Source organism: Macaca mulatta, chromosome 3, assembly GCF_049350105.2.
Source record: "Macaca mulatta isolate MMU2019108-1 chromosome 3, T2T-MMU8v2.0, whole genome shotgun sequence".
NCBI lineage: Eukaryota > Metazoa > Chordata > Mammalia > Primates > Cercopithecidae > Macaca > Macaca mulatta.
Window position 1 is genome coordinate 106,134,867 of NC_133408.1, and position 19,551 is coordinate 106,154,417.

The 19,551-nt window shown below is 37.6% G+C and overlaps 1 protein-coding gene across 2 annotated transcripts in view; it reads left to right on the top strand.

Annotated features, from left to right (window-relative positions):
* RAPGEF5 (Rap guanine nucleotide exchange factor 5) overlaps positions 1-19,551 on the top strand; it is a 243,076-nt gene that overhangs the window by 192,607 nt on the left and 30,918 nt on the right. For both annotated transcript variants that reach the window (NM_001194158.3, XM_077995108.1), the window contains 7 exon segments: positions 713-791; positions 5,253-5,397; positions 7,159-7,256; positions 9,926-9,956; positions 10,930-11,008; positions 13,291-13,440; positions 17,391-17,488. In NM_001194158.3, the coding sequence (NP_001181087.1) occupies positions 713-791; positions 5,253-5,397; positions 7,159-7,256; positions 9,926-9,956; positions 10,930-11,008; positions 13,291-13,440; positions 17,391-17,488 (680 nt within the window).

A 19,551-nucleotide genomic window follows, 5' to 3' on the forward strand; every position in this document is an offset into this window, starting at 1 on the left:
TACAAACTGAACTCTTCCAAGAACACTCAAAGCACAAAGATGATAACAATGTAACCTGGTTTGGTTGGTAGAGAAAAGAAATTAGGAAGAAGTATGTTGTGATACATTGTACCTGATCTCCAATTTTAACTGGACTCAGTTCTGTCTCTCTTCAAGACTAAGAAAATCACTCATCACTTTCCCAACTTCTTAAAGATGCATTTAAGAGATAAAGGTGAATGGCCTTGGAACCTGATATGTGTCTTCTGGGTTTTATTATTCATTGTTCTTGCCCTAGACTTAAGTAAATGGCTTTGGAAAAAATCTTAATTTATTAACACATGAGGGCTTTATTCCCTGTAGGACTTGAGTGTACACCTCAGAAATCTTGTAAAATTTATTTTTTAATGCACATTATTTATGCATTGGTTTTCTATATCATCTTTACCCACAAATATAAATGAGGTTTCAGGAAAACAAGATGATAACAAAATTGTATGTTTAGAGAGCTCTGCAACAAAAATATCTTATTGCTTGATGCATTTGATATAAGGAGTTTTTCGTATCTTAATTTTAATAAATAATATCTTTCGTGACAAAAATTCTCCTAATCCCTCCCACAGCCATCAAAATTTGTCATATTTCTGCCATGCACATGGTTCTGGGGCCTGGAAAGCAGCTGCTCTTCTTATCCACCTCTTTGCTTACTTGTATTTTTTTTTTTTCTTTGCAGAGACCCTCCTGGATGACTTCCTTCTCACGTACACTGTCTTCATGACAACTGATGACTTGTGCCAGGCTCTGTTAAGGCAATATCCTTCATTATCTTCAGGCTGCTGTGACCACTTCCTCTCAGACAGATGTCCCACATTAGGAATTAACTGCCTTCCTTAATTTATTCAACCCCACAGTAGAGTGTGGATATGTTAAATATTAATGTAATGATATCCAAGGTAGAAGATGAAATGAGATAGACAGAGGAAACTGGAAATGTGAACGGCTGTTTTCACATTCTATGTTGTGGCTATATTATACTGTTTATATTACGTTTGCTTCATATCTGTGCCTTATGATTGCTTAGAAATCTGGAGGCAAAATTGGCCTGCTGGGTAAACCCCAGAGTCAAGAGATTGTGTAGAATGGCAAGATCATGGAATAAATGGACTTAAAGGAGAATCAGTTAGTTAAGTGTCAGACCACTTGTGAAGGAAAATGCACATACGTGATATCATGTTCCTGGCAAGTGTCTCAGGGGAGACAGGCCATTCCCCCACATGGGAGGTCAAACCTAGCCCCTGGAATCCTCTGTCATCTTTTCACAGCTTTGTCACTGCATGCTCTCTTAGAATGATGGATGTGATTAGAAGGTTAATGACCAGTTAAGGAAGCCTTATAATTTTATTCACTAACTAGAAGAGATGCAACATAGGATCATTGAAAGACCACAAAACAAAGCCATGTAAAGTTACTGAAAGTCTCCAAGTGGTCTTCTTGCTTCACAGTATTTAATGTATTCAGATGCATTTAAGCATTTAAATAGGCTGTTGCTGTACTGTTTTTATTAAATGAAACTGAAGATTCCACTCTAAACCACATGAAAATTTTAAGGAAAATGGATTGCTTTTGTATATACTAAAGTTCTATTAAGACCTAATGATAGCTGGGTGCAGTGGCTCACACCTGCAATTCCAGCACTTTGGGAGACCAAGGTGGGAGGATTGCTTGGGTCCAGGAGTTCAAGAGCAGCCTGGGCAACATAGTGAGATGCGATCTCTAATATACATATTTGGTATATAGATAGATAGATACTTGGTATAGATAGATATAGATATATACCAAAATTAGCTGGGCATGAGATATAGATATAGATATATAGATATAGATATATACCAAAATTAGCTGGGCATGATATATAGATATAGATATAGATATAGGTATAGATATAGATACATACCAAAATTAGCTGGGCATGATGGCATGTGCCTGTGGTCCCAGCTGCATGGGATGCTGAGGGAGGAGGATTACTTAAGCCCAGGAGGTTGAAGCTGCAGTGAGCCAAGACCACGCCACTGCTCTCCAGTTTAGATGACAGAGGGAGACTGCTTTCAAAAACAAGCAAACAAAAGACCTAATGATAATGCTTATTTAATATTCTTTCTGTATTAAATGATTGTTACATGTTTCCCAACTTTACAGCGTTTTCCCACCTAAAAGAATACTTTAAAACTTCATAAAGGACATAAAGTAACATCTCTCTTAAAATATATGTATAATTGGAAATGATGATTACTTTGTAGTGCTTTACTATATCCTATGACCAAACAAAGCTATAGTAGATATTTTGCCACTTTTTAGAACCAGTTCATAAAGTTGATCTTGAAACATTGTGAGTTAGTTTTGAATTTGGAAAGTTTCAATAATATGTGCAGATTTCCTTCACAGCTTTCAAGTGGAGTGTTGCTCCACACTTAGCAATCACGATAAGATTTTGAACATCTCTTTCTTCAAAAGTGTTTTGGAAAAGTATCTGTGAGCTAATTTCATTTACATTTTAATGCTAACATATTTCTAAAACAATTCATCCATCAAGTAATATAAAATGTACTTAAAGGAGATGCCTTTAAACTACATTCTTTAACTATGATCCTAATGTTATTTGTGATTATCATTTAATAATTTAATGTACTATAGGATGTCCCTAAACAATCTCTAGAACTTAACTTTCATATATATGTTTTGAGTCTTTGACTAAGACATTATATACAAAACTTTGGTTCAGATTTTTATCAGCCTTTTTACCAATAATCAAAACCCATGAACTCAAAACGTTTTAAGCCAGAAGTCTTTCATTATGATTATTTCTGTATATTTGCACTCTGCCTTTTGTGAAATAATACCACAAACAAAAACGGCATCTGTATTTAATGTGAGATATTTTTATGCACATCTTAGTGAAGATGTGTTGCATATTCCCCGACAACCAACTTCTTAGAAGTAGTCTAAATTATTTGGTTTTTTCCAATGGTTTTAAAACATTATTTATAGATTAAAGCTATTTGTGCTGGTTTTAGATATTTTAGATAAGTATTTTTATTGTAATAGTATTTAATAGCATCATAAAGAGCATTAAATTCATAGCTGTGGGCCAGCTAATATTCTGTGCATTACATAGAAGTTATAACTCTCACCACATGCCTTCCCACTATTTCCATCAGCAGCTAAATTTATAAATCAGTGTAATCTAGCATAGACAAAATGTAAAAGAATGTCTGTTTCCTAATATTGGAAATCAGATTAATACAAATGCAAATTTAACCTGTAAATATATTTTAGATATATATCTTGCAGGGAGGAAAACAAGGTACAGCAGATAACTGTTTATGAATGGAGAATGGTTGAAGTGTTGCTTCTTGCATTTACTTTATTCTGCTAGTCCATAATTGTAGAACATATATATGCAGCTTGAATACAAAGTTCATATCTTCATTTATATATGATGACCTAAAAAATTGCATTTCTTAATTTTCTTGATTTCTTTATATTAGTGAAGGTATTATATTCACAGGAAAAGAAGAGAAGAACATTTGTTTAAGGGGAAATAATGTAAGATAAATCTTTGAGACATGTCTTGCTGTGTTGCCTAGGCTGAGTAGAGTGGCTTGATCATGGCTCACTGCAGCCTAAACCTCCCAGGCTCAAGTGACCCTCCTGTCTCAGCCTCCCAACTAGCTGGGTGTACAGATGTGCATCACCATACTCAGTTAATTTTTTTCTTTGTAGAGATAAGGTCTCACTTTCTTACCTGGGCTGACCTTAAACTCCTGGGCTCAAGCACTCCTCCTGCCTCAGCCTCCCAAAGTGCTGGGATTATAAGCATCAGCCACCATGGTTGGCCTAGATAAATCTTTATTGTATTTTGCCTTTCAAGAGAAAAACTAAAAGAAATAGCAACTTTTTTTGTGTTTGCCTGAGTTTATTTCACAGGTGGAAATCAAAGGTGGTCTTAATGTATTTTTGCAGGATGGGGAGACATTGACTAAATTATATTTTAAAATATTTACAAAGCCTGACATAAAGTTTATTCCAATTTTGCAATTGTATATCAGTGTTAAAGAATATATAATCCTGTCCAACAACCCTCAAGTGTTGATGTCATAGCATTCCCTATTCCTAGTCATCTTTTTAATGTGTCCAAGACACTCAGAAATTATCATTTTGGAGACAACAAGAATAGATCAGTTTAGAATATGCCAAGCTGCTGTTGCATTCCTAGTCATTTAAACACTTTGCCTTTGAGGTTGTTATTTTTATGTAATTTTAACAGCATAGTTAACATATGGTCATTGTATATAAATTAGGAAATGCTAATAAGTACAATAAAAATAATTCATGTACTCTAAAACCTCATTACTTTGAGACGCCACTGTTAACTATTTAGTATATATCTCTCCAGATAGTGAGATTAATCATATAAATAAACATTGTTAACAGAAGTAGATCATCCTAACATATTCTTTTCTTACTTGCTTTTCTACTCAACATTACATTATGCATATTCTCTGTCAGTAAATGTACTGCTGGACCATCATGTTTATGACTGCTGAATAGTCCATTAAATGGATATGTAATAACTTAGGCAACCGTTCTCAGTTGCTGAGGCATTTAGGCTATTTCCCATTAGTTTTTATTTTAATCAAAATGAAAATTAGCAGTCCCTTTTCTGTGTTCGCACATGTATCCAATGTTTTCTTAAGTAAATTCCTAGGAGTGGGCATTTGAATCATGTTACAAATTGTGTTCCAGAGATCTATACTCATTTGGAACTACTTTAGAAGCACCTGGTTTTACAGAATGTGAATTTCTGAGGACCAGACAGCACCTGGCCTCATTCTTACCTAAAATATATTGAAATAGTATTCACCTGTGTACTGAAGCTAGCTCTCTTCTTGGAGTCACTGTTAAAATTAATGGGCCACTTACTATCTCCTCGGGCTGGCATTAACCACATGTTGCCTATGGAAGCATGTCAGCAGCTGCCAGTGAAATGGCCCGACCCTTCACTTCCTGGCTGCCCACTGAGTATACTTCAGTCATTTTCCTCAGTTTGCTTTTGCTCTTTTCAGTACACACCGTTTGCTCTCCCTACGTGTATTCTGTTCTTCCTGCATGTTTTACGCTTGTATGCCTTCATGTATTTTGTAAAAATAAGAGTAAATGGATGTCTTCATATTTTTAAATTTTCAACAATATAATTTTTTCTTAACCATTTGCACCTATTCTGCTAAGAAGTATCAAGGCAAAGAGGAAAACTCAGATGTTCCTCGTAGGAAACGTAAAGTCTTGCATCTTGTTTCCCAGTGGATTGCTCTGTACAAAGACTGGTTACATGAAGATGAACATTCAAAAATGTTTTTAAAGGTAATCCAATGTTTCCAGGTATTCTTTGATGCAAAATAACTGATTTTACTTTAAGTCATGCATCTTAAAAATCTCATTTGTAGGTAACAGTCATTCAACTTTCTTGTGATAGTCAAGTTGTGATTCAGAGAATATATAAGTTATTTTGACTTCTGAAGCTTGATATTCCATGTCTAAAAGTCATGGAAATTTTGATTGCTAATGAAATAATTAAGGAAGGTAAACCAAAACATTCAAAATTTGATACAGCTTAATATGTTGATATTCATTATAAGTTTAAAGTAACCAGTCCTCTATATGTAATATTTGCATAAAACATTATGATTTAAAAACTATATTGACAATATATGTTCTATGAAACATTTGTCAGACATGGTATATTTTGAGAATTTTAAGCAATAATGTGTAAATAGATATAATGTAGATTTACATTTAGAGTGAGACAAACTGATTTATTTTTTCTAATTAATAGGCTTCAATATCTTTTCAACAACAGATGATTATCTGGAGAGATGATTAGTAAGACAGTTGGATTCCTTTTGCCACCAAAATCATATTAAATCTACAGGTTAGGACAGAGAAGGAATGGAATGGAATTCTAGCAAGGAAGAGTTCTAGTTCAGAGTAGGCAACTGCCTAAATAGACTCAGCCTTTCATGAGGGAAACCACTTTGAATTCAACATTCAGTTGTCATTTAGACATCCAGTTAAAAACGAGTCTAACCAACTCTTTTAAACTCATGTTGGTTTTCAAAGCAACTGCTTAATTTAATTCAATTGACTTTTTTCTCCCAAATGATTATGTGGAATTGTGTGTGTGTGTGTGTGTGTGTGTGTGTGTGTGTGTGTGTGTGTGTGTTGAGACAGGGTCTTGCTCTGCTACCCAGGCTGCAGTGCAGTAACGCAGTCATAGTGCACTGCAACCTCAAACTCTTGAGCTTGAGAGATCCTTGCCCCTCAACCTCCCGACTATCTGGGACTAAAGGCATGTACTACCACACTCAGCTAATTTTTTCTTTTTTGTAGAGATAGAGTCTTGCTTTATTGCCCAGGCTGATCTCGTACTCAGCTCAAGCAATGCTCCCTACTCAGCCTCCCAGAGTGTTGGGATTACAGCCTGAGCCACCATACCCAACCAATATTATTATTATTATTATTATTATTATTATTATTATGAGATGGAGTCTTGCTCTGTTGCCCAGGCTGGAGTACAGTGGCGCAATCTTGGCTCACTGCAAGCCCCACCTCCTGGGTTCACGCCATTCTCCTGCCTCAGCCTCCCGAGTAGCTGGGATTACAGGCGCCCACTACCACACATGGCTAATTTTTTTTTTTTTTTTTTTTAGTAGAGACGCGGTTTCACTGTGTTAGACATGATGTTCTCCATCTCCTGACCTCGTGGTCTGCCTGCCTTGGCCTCCCAAAGTGCTGGGATTACAGGTGTGAGCCACCACGCCTGGCCTATCATTTTTTAAGATATAGAATGGGCATGGAAATCTCTAGTAGCCAGCTAGCCAGAGATCTCTAGAGTTTTCTTTCCAGAATTTCTACCTACGGCCCTGAAAGCAGATAGAGAGCCATGGCAGTTGACAGAGAAGCTATGAGTTATGATCCCACTCTGGACCTCATTGGCACCTGGTGAAACCCGTGCGTTGTCCTGGATCCCTCCTTATTTCCTCTGTTAGGATAGCCATGGTATGAGTCTTAATCCCTACAGAATGGGCATTCAACCACTCAGCTGTCATTTGCCTTTTTCTCCAGACCATATATAGGAATGTACTGGATGACGTTTATGAATATCCAATACTTGAAAAAGAATTGAAAGAATTTCAAAAGATACTTGGAATGCACCGTCGTCAGTAAGTATTTCATTTTCCTAATTATGGTTAATGAAAGAAGACAGCAGCAAATATGATAGAATTTGGAATGCCTTATACATAAAAGTTGATTTTGAACATTTTGACTCATATTCATCTTGATGCCCTAGCTTTTCTAGTAGTAAATTGTGTGTTTTGTTCTTATAACTCAAAATGAAAGAACACGGAATTCAGCTCGTTGACTATTGTTTTAACCCCGTTTTATATAGTAAAAACAGCCTGGGCCATAACGACCAGGTGCATAAAAACAATTAGTAAATTATTACTTAATTTTAAAAGTCTATGTAACTTGTCATTTTGGGGCTTGTAACTATCTCTATGGAATAGGGAGGAAAAGTTTAATAAATAGGTCTCAGGGAGTTGTGGAGCATTTTATTTTATTTTATTTTTTGGGATATAGTCACTCTGCTGCTCAGGCTGGAATACAGCAGCGTGATCTTGGCTCACTGCAACCTCCACCTCCTGGGTTTGAGCAATTTTCATGTCTTAGCTTCCTGAGTAGCTGGGATTACAGACATGTACCACCACACCTGGCTACTTTTTTGTATTTTTAGTAGAGATGGAGTTTCACTATGTTGGCCAGGCTGGTCTTGAACTCCCAACCTCAGGTGATTCGCCTGCCTCAGCCTCCCAAAGTACTGGGATTACAGGTGTGAGTCACCACACCCAGCCTGTGGAGCATTTTAAAAGCTCAATTTTATGGGTTCCCTGAGGTTTCTTTATCAATTTAGAAAGATTTTAAAGAGCCATTTACTCAATGACTCTTGGCATGTCTAAGGGTCCCCTAGGTATCTGTCATTAATCTTTCAGATTGGCAACACCCAACTTTACTATTAGTGATATTACCATTAAGTCCCCTTACTCATTTTGGTAAAGAAAACATCAAGTCATTCAGTTTTCAGATTTAGCCACAGAGTTCATCTAAAAGGAAAACTTGTTATCTGATTTACAGTGTATATTTCATAAACATAAAGCACATTTATTATCAAGTTGTGAAAAGCTTCTGTTACGATTTCAACAGTCACAAATTGCACCTCTCATGGAAAGTGTTAATTCAAGCCTTTCAGATGACTGATTTGTGATCTAAAGCTTGACTTAGTTTTAGTAAAGGGAGACCTCATTGCAAGTGAAACATCTGTATAAATTAATCTTAGGTAGCAAACCGTGTGTATACTTTAGTCCTCAATCATCGAAATCTTACATTGGGAGATTTGAAAGTAAAGTGCAAGTTAACACAGTACCTTAGAGATGAATCTTGTAAATGTTGGTGGTCTTCTTTTATTACAGTCTACATTATGTTAAGTTTCCATAGCCTAAGACTTATATGAAAATATGAACTAATAAATGAAATCAAACAAGGAAAAAAAGGACAACCTTGTCATCAAAATAATCCCCCATATGGAAGTTGCTCTGTGCTATGAGGCAGACCTGTTATAGCTGGGAAACTTTAATTCATGGTTTAATACATGTGAACATATTTCATCAAATACATTAATGGAAATTTAATACATTCCATTTTTAAAACCTACACAAAAATGGTAAATAATAGAATAAAATAAGAAAATGACATAAAGAAATGATTCTTGGTTGGCACAGTGACTCACACCTGTAATCCCAGCACTTTGGGAGGTGGAGGTGGGAGAATCACTTGTGTCCAAGAGTTTAGGAGTTTAAGACCACCCTGGACAACATAGTGAGACCCCACCTCTACCAAAAATAGAAACTTAGCTGGGCATGGTGGTACATGCCTGTAGTTCCAGCTACTTGGGAGGCTGAGGCAGGAGGATCACTTGAGCCCTGGAGGTCAAGACTGCAGTGAACAGTGATCACGCCACGGCACTCTAGCCTGGGTGAGAGAGTTAGACTGTGTCTCAAAAAAAAAAAAAAAAAGAAAAGAAAAGAGATGATTCTTGCCTATTTTTATAAGATTATGAAATAGCTTTAGATTCTAGAATAAGATTCAAGCCCTAAATGTAAAACTCGTGACTTTTTTTTCTCTAGCCCCAGTACACAAATAGAGGAGAAAATGTTCCTTTCTGAGAGTAAGACTCATACCTTTAATTTATAGTTCACCTAATGATGTATGAAATTGGCCCCGGTACTGGCTCCTTTGTAAGTGGAGGTGGCGTTCAGAGGGCCCTTGAAGGTGGGAATCTGTGGAGATGATCAGAGATGGACAGAGTGTTCCCAGTTCCACCACACAGAGACACATCCTGGAAAAGATGTGCCTTGGCTGAATGACTTAGCTATCTAAATAGCAGTAATTTCACCTAAAATCTGTCACTATCACTGTATGAGAAAACTTATGTCTATGGACTGAATATTGCAGTTTTTTTAAATCCTCATTTCTGCGGACTGAGTTCCCATGGACTGAGCAGATCCAGTTCCTCCCTCACTTCTGAGCTTCACTTTCTGTGGGTAGAAGGCAAAATACATCTGTTGAATCCATAACTTCTTTACTTCCTGGCTCATTTGAAATTCAGAGCCCAACGTCAAGTGTGTTGTACATAGTGAATTAATGAATACTGTGTTTTATCTTTTTTAAAGAGCAAAATCCTCTGCCTAGTGCTGGAAAATTAGTCTTCCATAACAATAACTGCATTATTCTGGGTTTGGGACAAAGACTGACTTCTTGGCATTTTTCCTTTCAGCACTGTGGATGAATATTCACCACAAAAAAAGGTAAGCAGATGCTTCTATACCTAAAATTAGGTGATCTGGTTTGGAGACCTTGCCTTGCCTCCCTTGGCGTGTTTCAAAATTAAAATGAATACTGCCTCGAGCGGAACCCGACAAGGCGGGGCGCCTGGGGTTGCAGCTTCCCTGCGCTTTCCTGCTTTGCTTTAGTTGTTCCTGTGCTGGTGCAGATCCGATTTTAGCTGTGTATCCTTGACTTTTTGACATTCTGCTGATTTTGTGGTGCATTTTAGAGTCTCAGGGCTTCCTGCTGTCCCTGGAGTGATATAAATTTGAATTTTAAGATGTTTATGTCAAAAAAAAAAAAAAATCCAGGTAGGAGGAATCTTGACTCTAAGAGGAAAGAAGTCTTATAAGGAAAATATTTGCACTTTTAATACAACAGAAAGAGAAGGTAGCAAGTGGGAATGTGTTCTCAGTCCAATTTGATAAGGGGGAAATATGGACTGAGATATCAGGCACAAGTTTTAGAGACACAGCTATATCAGGTGGATAATCATAATGAACAGTATGCCTGTGTCCCTTAGGAAAGTCATTGTACTATAGCAGAGGTATTGAAACCATCTCAAAGTTGCTTCTGTGAAAAATGTAATAGCAGAGGATCAGATTGTGATAACTATACCTTATAGATTCATGTTGGAATGGGGAAATGATGTTTATCTCAGGAGACTATGGATGTTTGTAATAGCCAGATGTGAAAAGTCATGTTGCGGGGAATAAATATAAGGACGTTTGGCCTGCTGCTGGCCTTAGCCCAGGCCCATCGGATTGCTCAGAATCTCCACCACCATTTGCATTAGTTGGGGCGACTCCCAGTTTATTTCTCTAAGATTGGATGGGTGGATTTCACATTTAAAAAAAAAATTGGCTGGCTCTTTTGGAACATGTTGTAAACAGCTATGGTTTTCCAAAGGGCAGGAATGCATTCATTCATTGTTCTCTTTCTCCAATCTCACAGAATAAAGCCCTTTTCCACCAATTCAGTCTTAAGGAGAACTGGCTCCAGCATAGAGGAACTGTGACTGAAACGGAGGAAAGTGAGTATGGTTTGAAGTGAGGGTTTGGGGGTAGGTAGCAGTTAGCCACCATTTTTCTCCTACATTGGCGTATCAGCCTGACTAACCTTCATTTCTAGCTGTCACCCCTCAGATAAGCATGTTAGCATCAAACAGCATGTTTTTCTTTTCTTTCTTTGAGCATTATAGTTTTCTTAGGTCACATAATACTGTCCCAAGCACCAAGGACGCTTATAATTTGGGAAGCAAGGAAAGGAGACAATGCCTAGAGCCTCCTTGCATTTTTGAGAAGAGGTAAAAATGACAGGAAACTCAACATTTTCTCCTAGAACCATCTTCTCCCTGCCTTCATCAGCCCATTGCCTATGACTAACTGGAAGGATCACCAAAGTCAATGTGCAGATTTGGGCTGAGTCAGTCCATGACTCAGTCCATGAGAGGAAACTCTTAGAGAGAATAATGGAGAGAAGGCTGTACGGTAGAAGCTCCTGCAAGGTCAGGCTGTGTGGGCAGTGCCGCCCATCTGCTGTGTCCTCAGTCACTGCTTATTTTTGTGGAAGAGGCTCATGGCTTCCCCTGAAGAGGGCTGTTCATCCAACACAAGGGGAAACACCTTTTTAGAACCCTGAAGATGCTGAAGTGCTTTTCTATGTTAATGTTTTAAAGAGGAACAAGAAATATTAACAATGGTTTTCTCCTTTTAGCTAGAGGTTGAGTCAATTTTAATGCAATTGTGACTCACAGACTCTCTATTTTGACTCATCTTTCTTCATATGCTGAAATTCTGAGTGTGATCATTTAATATTTGCCCAATTTCTGGAACTTGTAAAAGAAGCCACAAGGATGCTTATTCCTTTAGATAGTGTTTGTATATAATGCTGCTGATAGATGGTTCTGTTGACTCATATTAAGTGTCATCCGTACCAAGTGAAAGAGAAAACAAAATTATCTAACTTCCTAATTCCTTTGTTACTGACCTTCCTTGCCCATTTGTCTTGAAGTTTCATCATATAGTTTTCCAAGCTAAGCTGCAAAAAGGCAAAGTATTTCAAGGCCCCCAGCCTCTTTTTGTTTATCAGTTTATTTAACAAGATGTAAACTTACCCCATATATAGTAGTTTATAGACAGATTTTGCCTTGCTTAAAAATTCCATCTTTCTATGGAAGGAGGAAAGCCTTTTTCTCTCTCACTAGTCTGTTGGCAAAATACAAAACAACTATTTGTTACATGCTATTGTTTTAGTGACATACCCAACCAAACCAAGTATGTCAAGTGTCTCCTGGTGGTGTGTTTACTTTCAGGTTCTATACATATAAACTCATAGTTAGACTTTTGCTTCATTTGTATTTCTATGAAAACATTCCTGGGTTTATTTTTGTGGTGACATTTAAACTGCATATAAAATTTCTTCAGAAGCTTCACTCTCAATTTTTTTTGCAACACCAAAGAGTAGAATATCTAAGTATATTATTGTCCTTCTGTCTACTGGAAAGAAGCTGGTACATTTTATACATTTATAGTAGCTGATATAAGAGGCAATGTGTCAGTTACTTCCATTGCTATTAAAACAGCTTCTGCTATTAATATCATAAAGAAAACATTTTTCAGGACCCATTCACCCTGACAGTGATAATGTCCCAGTAATAATTATTAGCACCACAGACAATAAAAAAGGAAATTAAAAAGGCTAGAAATGTGACCTCCATTTGGAAACTAAATTCATCACTACCTTGATGGGAGAAATGGAGTCATTCTTAAATGATTGAGAAAGCTGAACTCAAAAACCAAAGCAGATGACAGATTTTTAGATAAACTTATGAGAATTCTAATAGCAAAATACGGCGTTCTTGATTGGGCCACTGAGATTGTCCTGAAATGGAGTGTAAAGGAAAAATTTATGAATTAGACACTTTAATATGCAGCTTTGGGAGATCTCGGCAACTGTCAAAGAAGGGATTTAAAAATACAGTCTGTGCACCACAGATTCCACTGTATGATGGTCAGATGGTTTCCACAATGAGTACACACTTGTATGACTCGGGTCTCTCATTACAGAATGAAAAGATTAAATACTACTTGTGCTTGTTGACTAGCTTTATAACATCTGAGTTTCATGTGTTTGCAAGCACACATTCATAGACATATACCTTCAGGCGCTCATGTGCATATATAAAAAATCTAACTCTATATGTGTTATACTGAAGAGAATAGCAAGGTGGGTTGATTTAGAAAAGTTGATCAAGGTGTCTTGATTTGGAAAAGTCACTGTTCTGTTTCCAAACAATTCTTTTCACTTGTGCAGTTTTCTGCCACGTGTATATAACAGAGCACTCCTATGTCAGTGTGAAGGCAAAAGTTTCCAGTACAGCCCAAGAGATCCTAAAATTCGTGGCAGAAAAGATCCAGTATGCCGAAGAGGATCTGGCTCTGGTGGCCATCACATTCTCTGGAGGTAAGTTGTTTTCTACCCTTGAATATTAATATTTCACTGATCTCCTTCAAAAGGAGGGAGTTGGCATTTTTGTAGGGTAAAAGTACAGCTCCTCCCTTCTGGACCCGCAGCTGGATGACCACAGTAACAATAAGAAGCTGCCTACCAGAAGTGTTTCCATGACAACAGTTGGGTACTGTGGGATACTGAATTTCCTCCCCAAGAACTGAATAGAGAGGCATGCCAGTGTTTTGAAATACATTATAAAGCTTTTCATATTTTGTACTCTAGATAAGCCTTCTATTTTCCTATTTAAATTAACTTGGGAAATTGCTAAAGAGTGAAATTACTTTAGGGGGGAAAAAAGGGAAAGATGGCCTTGAACCAGTCCTATTGAGGGCTGACAGTTTAATAGTTAAAGACTCCCTATTGAAAGAAAGACAAACTGTACAATAAGCTGAAAGCTCACACGGCAATATTCCTTTAGGTGGACGTGGGGAGTGAGGCCTGGTTACAGCTTCTCCTTCTGTTGGGCCTTATTTATCCTCAGAGAATGGTTTATTGTCTGTTTTGAATAAGATCACACAGATTACAAGCTGACACTATTGATCTGTGCGGTTTGAACAGACCCCTTCGTTTTCACTGGAGCCTGTCAGATCTGTGTTGCTGGCCTCCTTTTTTGGTTTGCAATCTTTATTTAATATCTCCTTAACCCTGAGAAAAAATACAAAGAAAGTGACTTAGCATCAGTAGTTGAAAGACGTGAGCACTGTGTGGACTAATCAACCAGAGATGCGGGCGGGGGAGGGGAGCAGATAAACTGCATTCCTGTTTACCCTTTGTTATCATTCTCCAGTTGGGAAATGAGTATCAGAATATACTTGAGGGTAAAGTATCTTGTTCCTATGGCTTTGTTGCTCACAGGCAGGTAAAATGGTCCTACAAGCTGGCTGATTACATATGCAAATAAAGCCCTTCTCCCTGGGCCTAATACATAAGACTCCCTCCCCCCCGCCGCCCCCCCTGCCCCCGTTTCCCAGGGCTCTAATTGTATATCTTAGCAAAACATGATCTAGAAAAAAGAATTTGAGAAACATATGAGCTAAACGAATTTTAATCAGAAAGTAGTTCGATTTTTGATAATGTATTTCAAATAGGTATGATAAATGTGTATTTAATTTTCAAGTGACCAAAAATATAAAAGGATTTTAAACAGTATTAAGCTTTATCAATACTGCTTAATTAAGCAGTATTAAGCTTGAGCATCTGCCTCTCAAGGTAGTACCATTACAGAGAGTGATCCTGGGGTCCCCATTCAGACAGAAGGTGCCAGAGAAGGAAGAGCTGAATGAACTTTGCAGGAAAACTGATACCTGTCTCATTTGGGAGCTGACTGAGAGTCAACCCAGGGCCTCATGAGAAGCTGGCAATTAATGAACGGCTCTTTCACTGCCCAATATCTATTTGGTGGCTGTGAAATACCATTTTCACACTCTATTAAATTAGATTCAGCAGGATGGGCAATAGCGTTGTAATGTGTATAGACCCATTGCTAATCATCACTAGAAATATCAGCATATCTCTTGAATTATCCCACAGATTTGGCAATGTGCCATTAGTTTCCATCCTCTACCTTTTTTTTTTTTTTTTTTTGTCTGTAGGGAACCTTTCTTCCTGCATCTTTTTATCCCCCAAACAATAATGTTTTAACGAAGAAAACAAACTCAAGAGCTTAATGCATTCCTTGTTCTAATTACATCATTTTTAATAAATTATATTTTAGTGCTACTTCAAAAAGAAATGGTGAGTTTTTTCTTTATTTTTGTCAAAAAAAAGTTTTAAGATGTCAGAGATGTTGGAGGTTTTATGGATTTTTTAAAAGGAACAATAGTATCATTCTCATAGCTTTGGTAGGTTTTTAGCTGTTTTTTACCCAGGGTAGTTATATGTATGTAGTAACAATAAACTACCCAGTTATTCAGAGGTTAAAATTCTATCCGTTTTAAACTTTCATAGTATAGTGACAAACCTGAAAATAAGGGGAGAAATATTTCTCAGCAAATAGAAAAATGCTATCAGAAAGTTATGACATTTTATTCTATAAAGTGTGAATGGCTCTCATAACTTCAGATTAAGGTATACATAGGCACAGAAAGGGCTGCAGGAAATTATAGCTGAACAAAGAAGGAGCAGATGGAACCCAGGAGATGAAACTTCAGAACCCGGCCGTGTGACACCATCCACTATACATGTCACCAGCCCAACATTATAGTACTGTGGATCTTTATAATGCTGGGCCATAAAGAATATATTAGATTATTATTTGTGTACTGTGTATTAAACAGAAATGTTCAAAACAACACTTTGCATTTGGGTCAATTATCTAGAAAAGGCATATGGAATATTGCATTTCCCAATCATGCTGGATAACCGAACAGCTACCTTAGGAGAAGTTGATTGTGTCACAGTGAAATAAACTTTAATATGGCTTTAGTCTACTCCCATATGCATTTTGTAGTTAGGAGGAGGGCATTTTCTAGGAAGAAAGCTATTATGTTTTAAGAGGGCTCCAACTGTGGTAGAAAATGGTCAAAGGATAGGAATAATTTTCATCAAGAGAAATAAGATAGAAGAGGAATATATGAAAAATATTCAACCTACTAGTTAAGAAACACAAAGTAAACAGAGAATCTACTTTTTGTATTAGCAAAATAGTAAACTTACCAAAAGTATTGACCAGGCTGGGCGCGGTGGCTCATGCCTGTAATCCCAGCACTCTGGGAGGCCAAGGCAGGTGGATCACTTGAGGTCAGGAGTTCACGGTCAGCCTAGACAACATGGTGAAACTCCATCTCTACTGAAAATACAAAATTAGCCAGACGTGGTAGCAGGCACCTGTAATCTCAGCTACTCAGGAGGCTGAGGTGGGAGAATCGCTTGAACCCAGAAAGCAGAGGTTGCAGTGAGCTGAGATCGCATGAGTGCTCTCTAGCCTGGGTGACAGAGCGCAACTCCATCTCAAAAAAAAGAGTAATGATCAATGTTGGTCAGTGTGCAAGTTTTATACCTATTTTTTAGGAAAATATATTGTCTTTTTAAAAAAATAAAAATCAGAAACGATTTGGTAGCTTGTATCAAAAACTTAAAAAATTTTCATTCCCTTTGACCTAGTAATTCTAATACTGGGAGTCCGTCTTAAGAAAATCATTTATAAGCAGACAAAGATTTAAACATAAAGATGTTGACTTCAGCAATATATATTATGGCTGATATAATAATAGATCCCATCTACCAAACCCCAGTTATGTGCCAGGCCCCGTGCCAGTACTTAACATACATCATGCCATCTAATTTATATTACCAAAAAAATTAACCATTAAATGTTCAACAATAGAGGAAAGATTAAATGATGGTATAATGAACTATTATATAACCAATTAAATATGACATATGTAAATAATTTTGTTAAGTGGATAAAGTGCTTATAAGAATATCAGAATATAAAATTATGGAATAATTGCAAATGTATATGTGTATCCACAATAATTACAAATGCATATGCATAAATCATTGCAAATCAATGCAATTTGTGTGTGTATATATACACATAGTTATATAAAAATCAGAACAAAAATAGACCTAAATGTAACAAGTGTTAACATGGTATTGTTATCTTAGATGAGTAAATTTTACTTTTTCTCTTAAACTGTTCTATGTTCCAAACAATGACTAAATGTTATAGGAAAGAACTTCAAGAGGACTCCACTTTCTGGCCACTGAGCAGTGAGAGCTGTTCGTGATGCCACTGTGTTGTCATTGTGTAGAGTGTGCAGAACTGAATTAATCCACTTTAAGTTCTATTTACTTTTAAGTATTTTTCTTTGGCAGTTTCACGTAAGTGTACTGTGTAGGCCTACTGCTGCTATTCTTATATTTCTGATTATTCCTTTTTTTTTTTTTTTCAAATAAAGGAAAGCATGAACTTCAGCCGAATGACTTAGTCATCTCCAAATCCCTCGAGGCATCTGGTCGGATATATGTCTATCGGAAAGACCTGGCGGACACTTTGGTAAGGACCTTCAGCCTTGTATTTGAAACAAACAGGCCAGGTGAGGTGGCTCATACCTGTAATCCGAGCACTTTGGGAGGCCAAGGCAGGAAGATGGCTTGAGCTCAGAAGTTTGAGACCAGCTTAGAAGTTTGCGACCTTGTCTCTACAAAAAAATTTAAAAATTAGCTGGGCATAGTAGTACACACCTGCTGTCCCTAGGTGTGTGCTGAGGTGGGAGGATCTCTTGAGCCCAGGAGGTCGAGGCTGCAGTGAGTTGTGATCTCATCATTGCACTCCAGCCTGGGTGACAGGGTAGGACTTTGTCTAAAAAAAAAGAAAAAAAAGGAATGGTCCTGCTATTCGGAACACACACACCACATAAATGTCAGACTCAAAGCATAATTTTTATGTGTTTATAATGAATGTTAAAAAATTAAATTATTTCTTCCCTTATCCAATGATGTAATTCCCAAGTAACAGTACTTTTACAAATCAAAAAGGGGTCAAGCAATTCAATTCAATCCACTCCCACTTGAGGAATGCTAAACCCTGCCTAAGTGAAACCCTTTCTGAGCTCCTGAAATAAGGGATTTGAGACAAGTGACTCCTTCTCCCATCGAATTTTAATTTCATTTCTTCTTTTTTGGTGAGTATATGGAGATGAGGCTGAGAAATGCATCCTAGGTGGATTTAAGGAGAAAGAGACCTTTGTTTCAGTACGTTTGGTACACCTGGTTCCATTCCCTTGAAGAAAAGCATGGATGATCTGCCTTCTGTGTGTAGAACAAGGTCATGGTGAAGGGGCATCAGCTGCCACTGAAGAGAAAGAGTCTGGAGAAATGTAGAACGCGCACTTTAAGTTACTTTCAGTCCAAAATTTAAGAACACTTATGCCTAAGTGGATGATTTCATTGCTGCTGTGGTTCCTAAAGACTTCAGTCCTGGGGTTGGTTTCTGAATAGCAGGACTAGGCTTCAGATCTGTCATCTAGAAAAAGTGGGCTCTAGCAGATTGCGATTGTGTCTGAAACTCAGAGTCCCCATCTCTTCATGGACCCATCGCTGGGGTGAGTCTTTCTCACTGGCTCCTGTTGTATGTGTAATTGAGAAACCTGCATACCATGTAGGCTAACCCAAACTACTGATAATAGTTTTACGTCCAGATATATGTCTACTGGAAAGACATTTTATGTAACATTGTCTGCAGGATATTAAGCTACCATAATAATGTTAATCACTTATTACTAGATCTGTGTGTACTGAGTAATTTACATACGGTATCTCATTTAACACTTCTAGTAACCCCAGGAGAGAGGCTGAGTAACCACTCTAGCTTCATACAGCCAAGTAAGGGAGAGTGCTTCGATTTTTAAATGCAATTATATGTTTGACTCTGAAGCCCCTGCGCGTTCCTTTCGTTTGTACATGCCTTACTTGGACCTTTCCTGTGCTGTCCTTCAGCAGGCCACAAGTCCTGTGTAATTCTATCAGTGAAACATAACCAACTGGGTGCTGTGCAGCATTTTTGAGTAAAAATGAGATTGATTTTACCGCTCCCCATGAAGGAGGATGATCTGACATGTAGCTACTGCGGGGCTTGTTGTGTAGAGGAAACTTCCACTCTGAATATCTTCCACTCATCCTCTGCCACCCATACGTGGCCTTCTCAGGCAGCTCCCTCCTGTGCATCCCCATGGCTCAATCTACCACTGTCCAGGGCCACATTCAGAAAAGAAGGCAGGCCTGGGCAATGCCTTGATGGAATAAATAGGTGCTGTGAAATATGTTCCAAGAGAAGCCAGACTCCATCCTACCTCAAAAGCTTCCCCCGCCAACTCCCCACACCACCTAAAAGTGTCCTATTGGAATCATAGGTTTAGATATTTCATCACCAAAAGATGTCAGTTAAAATCTAACATTGTAAGGGAAGAATAACAGATGAAAACACCAGTACCTACTATCACTTTCACGTACATTAATCTTCTTAGAAAACAGGAATTAGAGCACTGAAGGAATGAGATAGAAAAATTTAATGTTCCTTGGCAAGGGCAATGGACAACCTTGAATAAACAGAGTTATTCA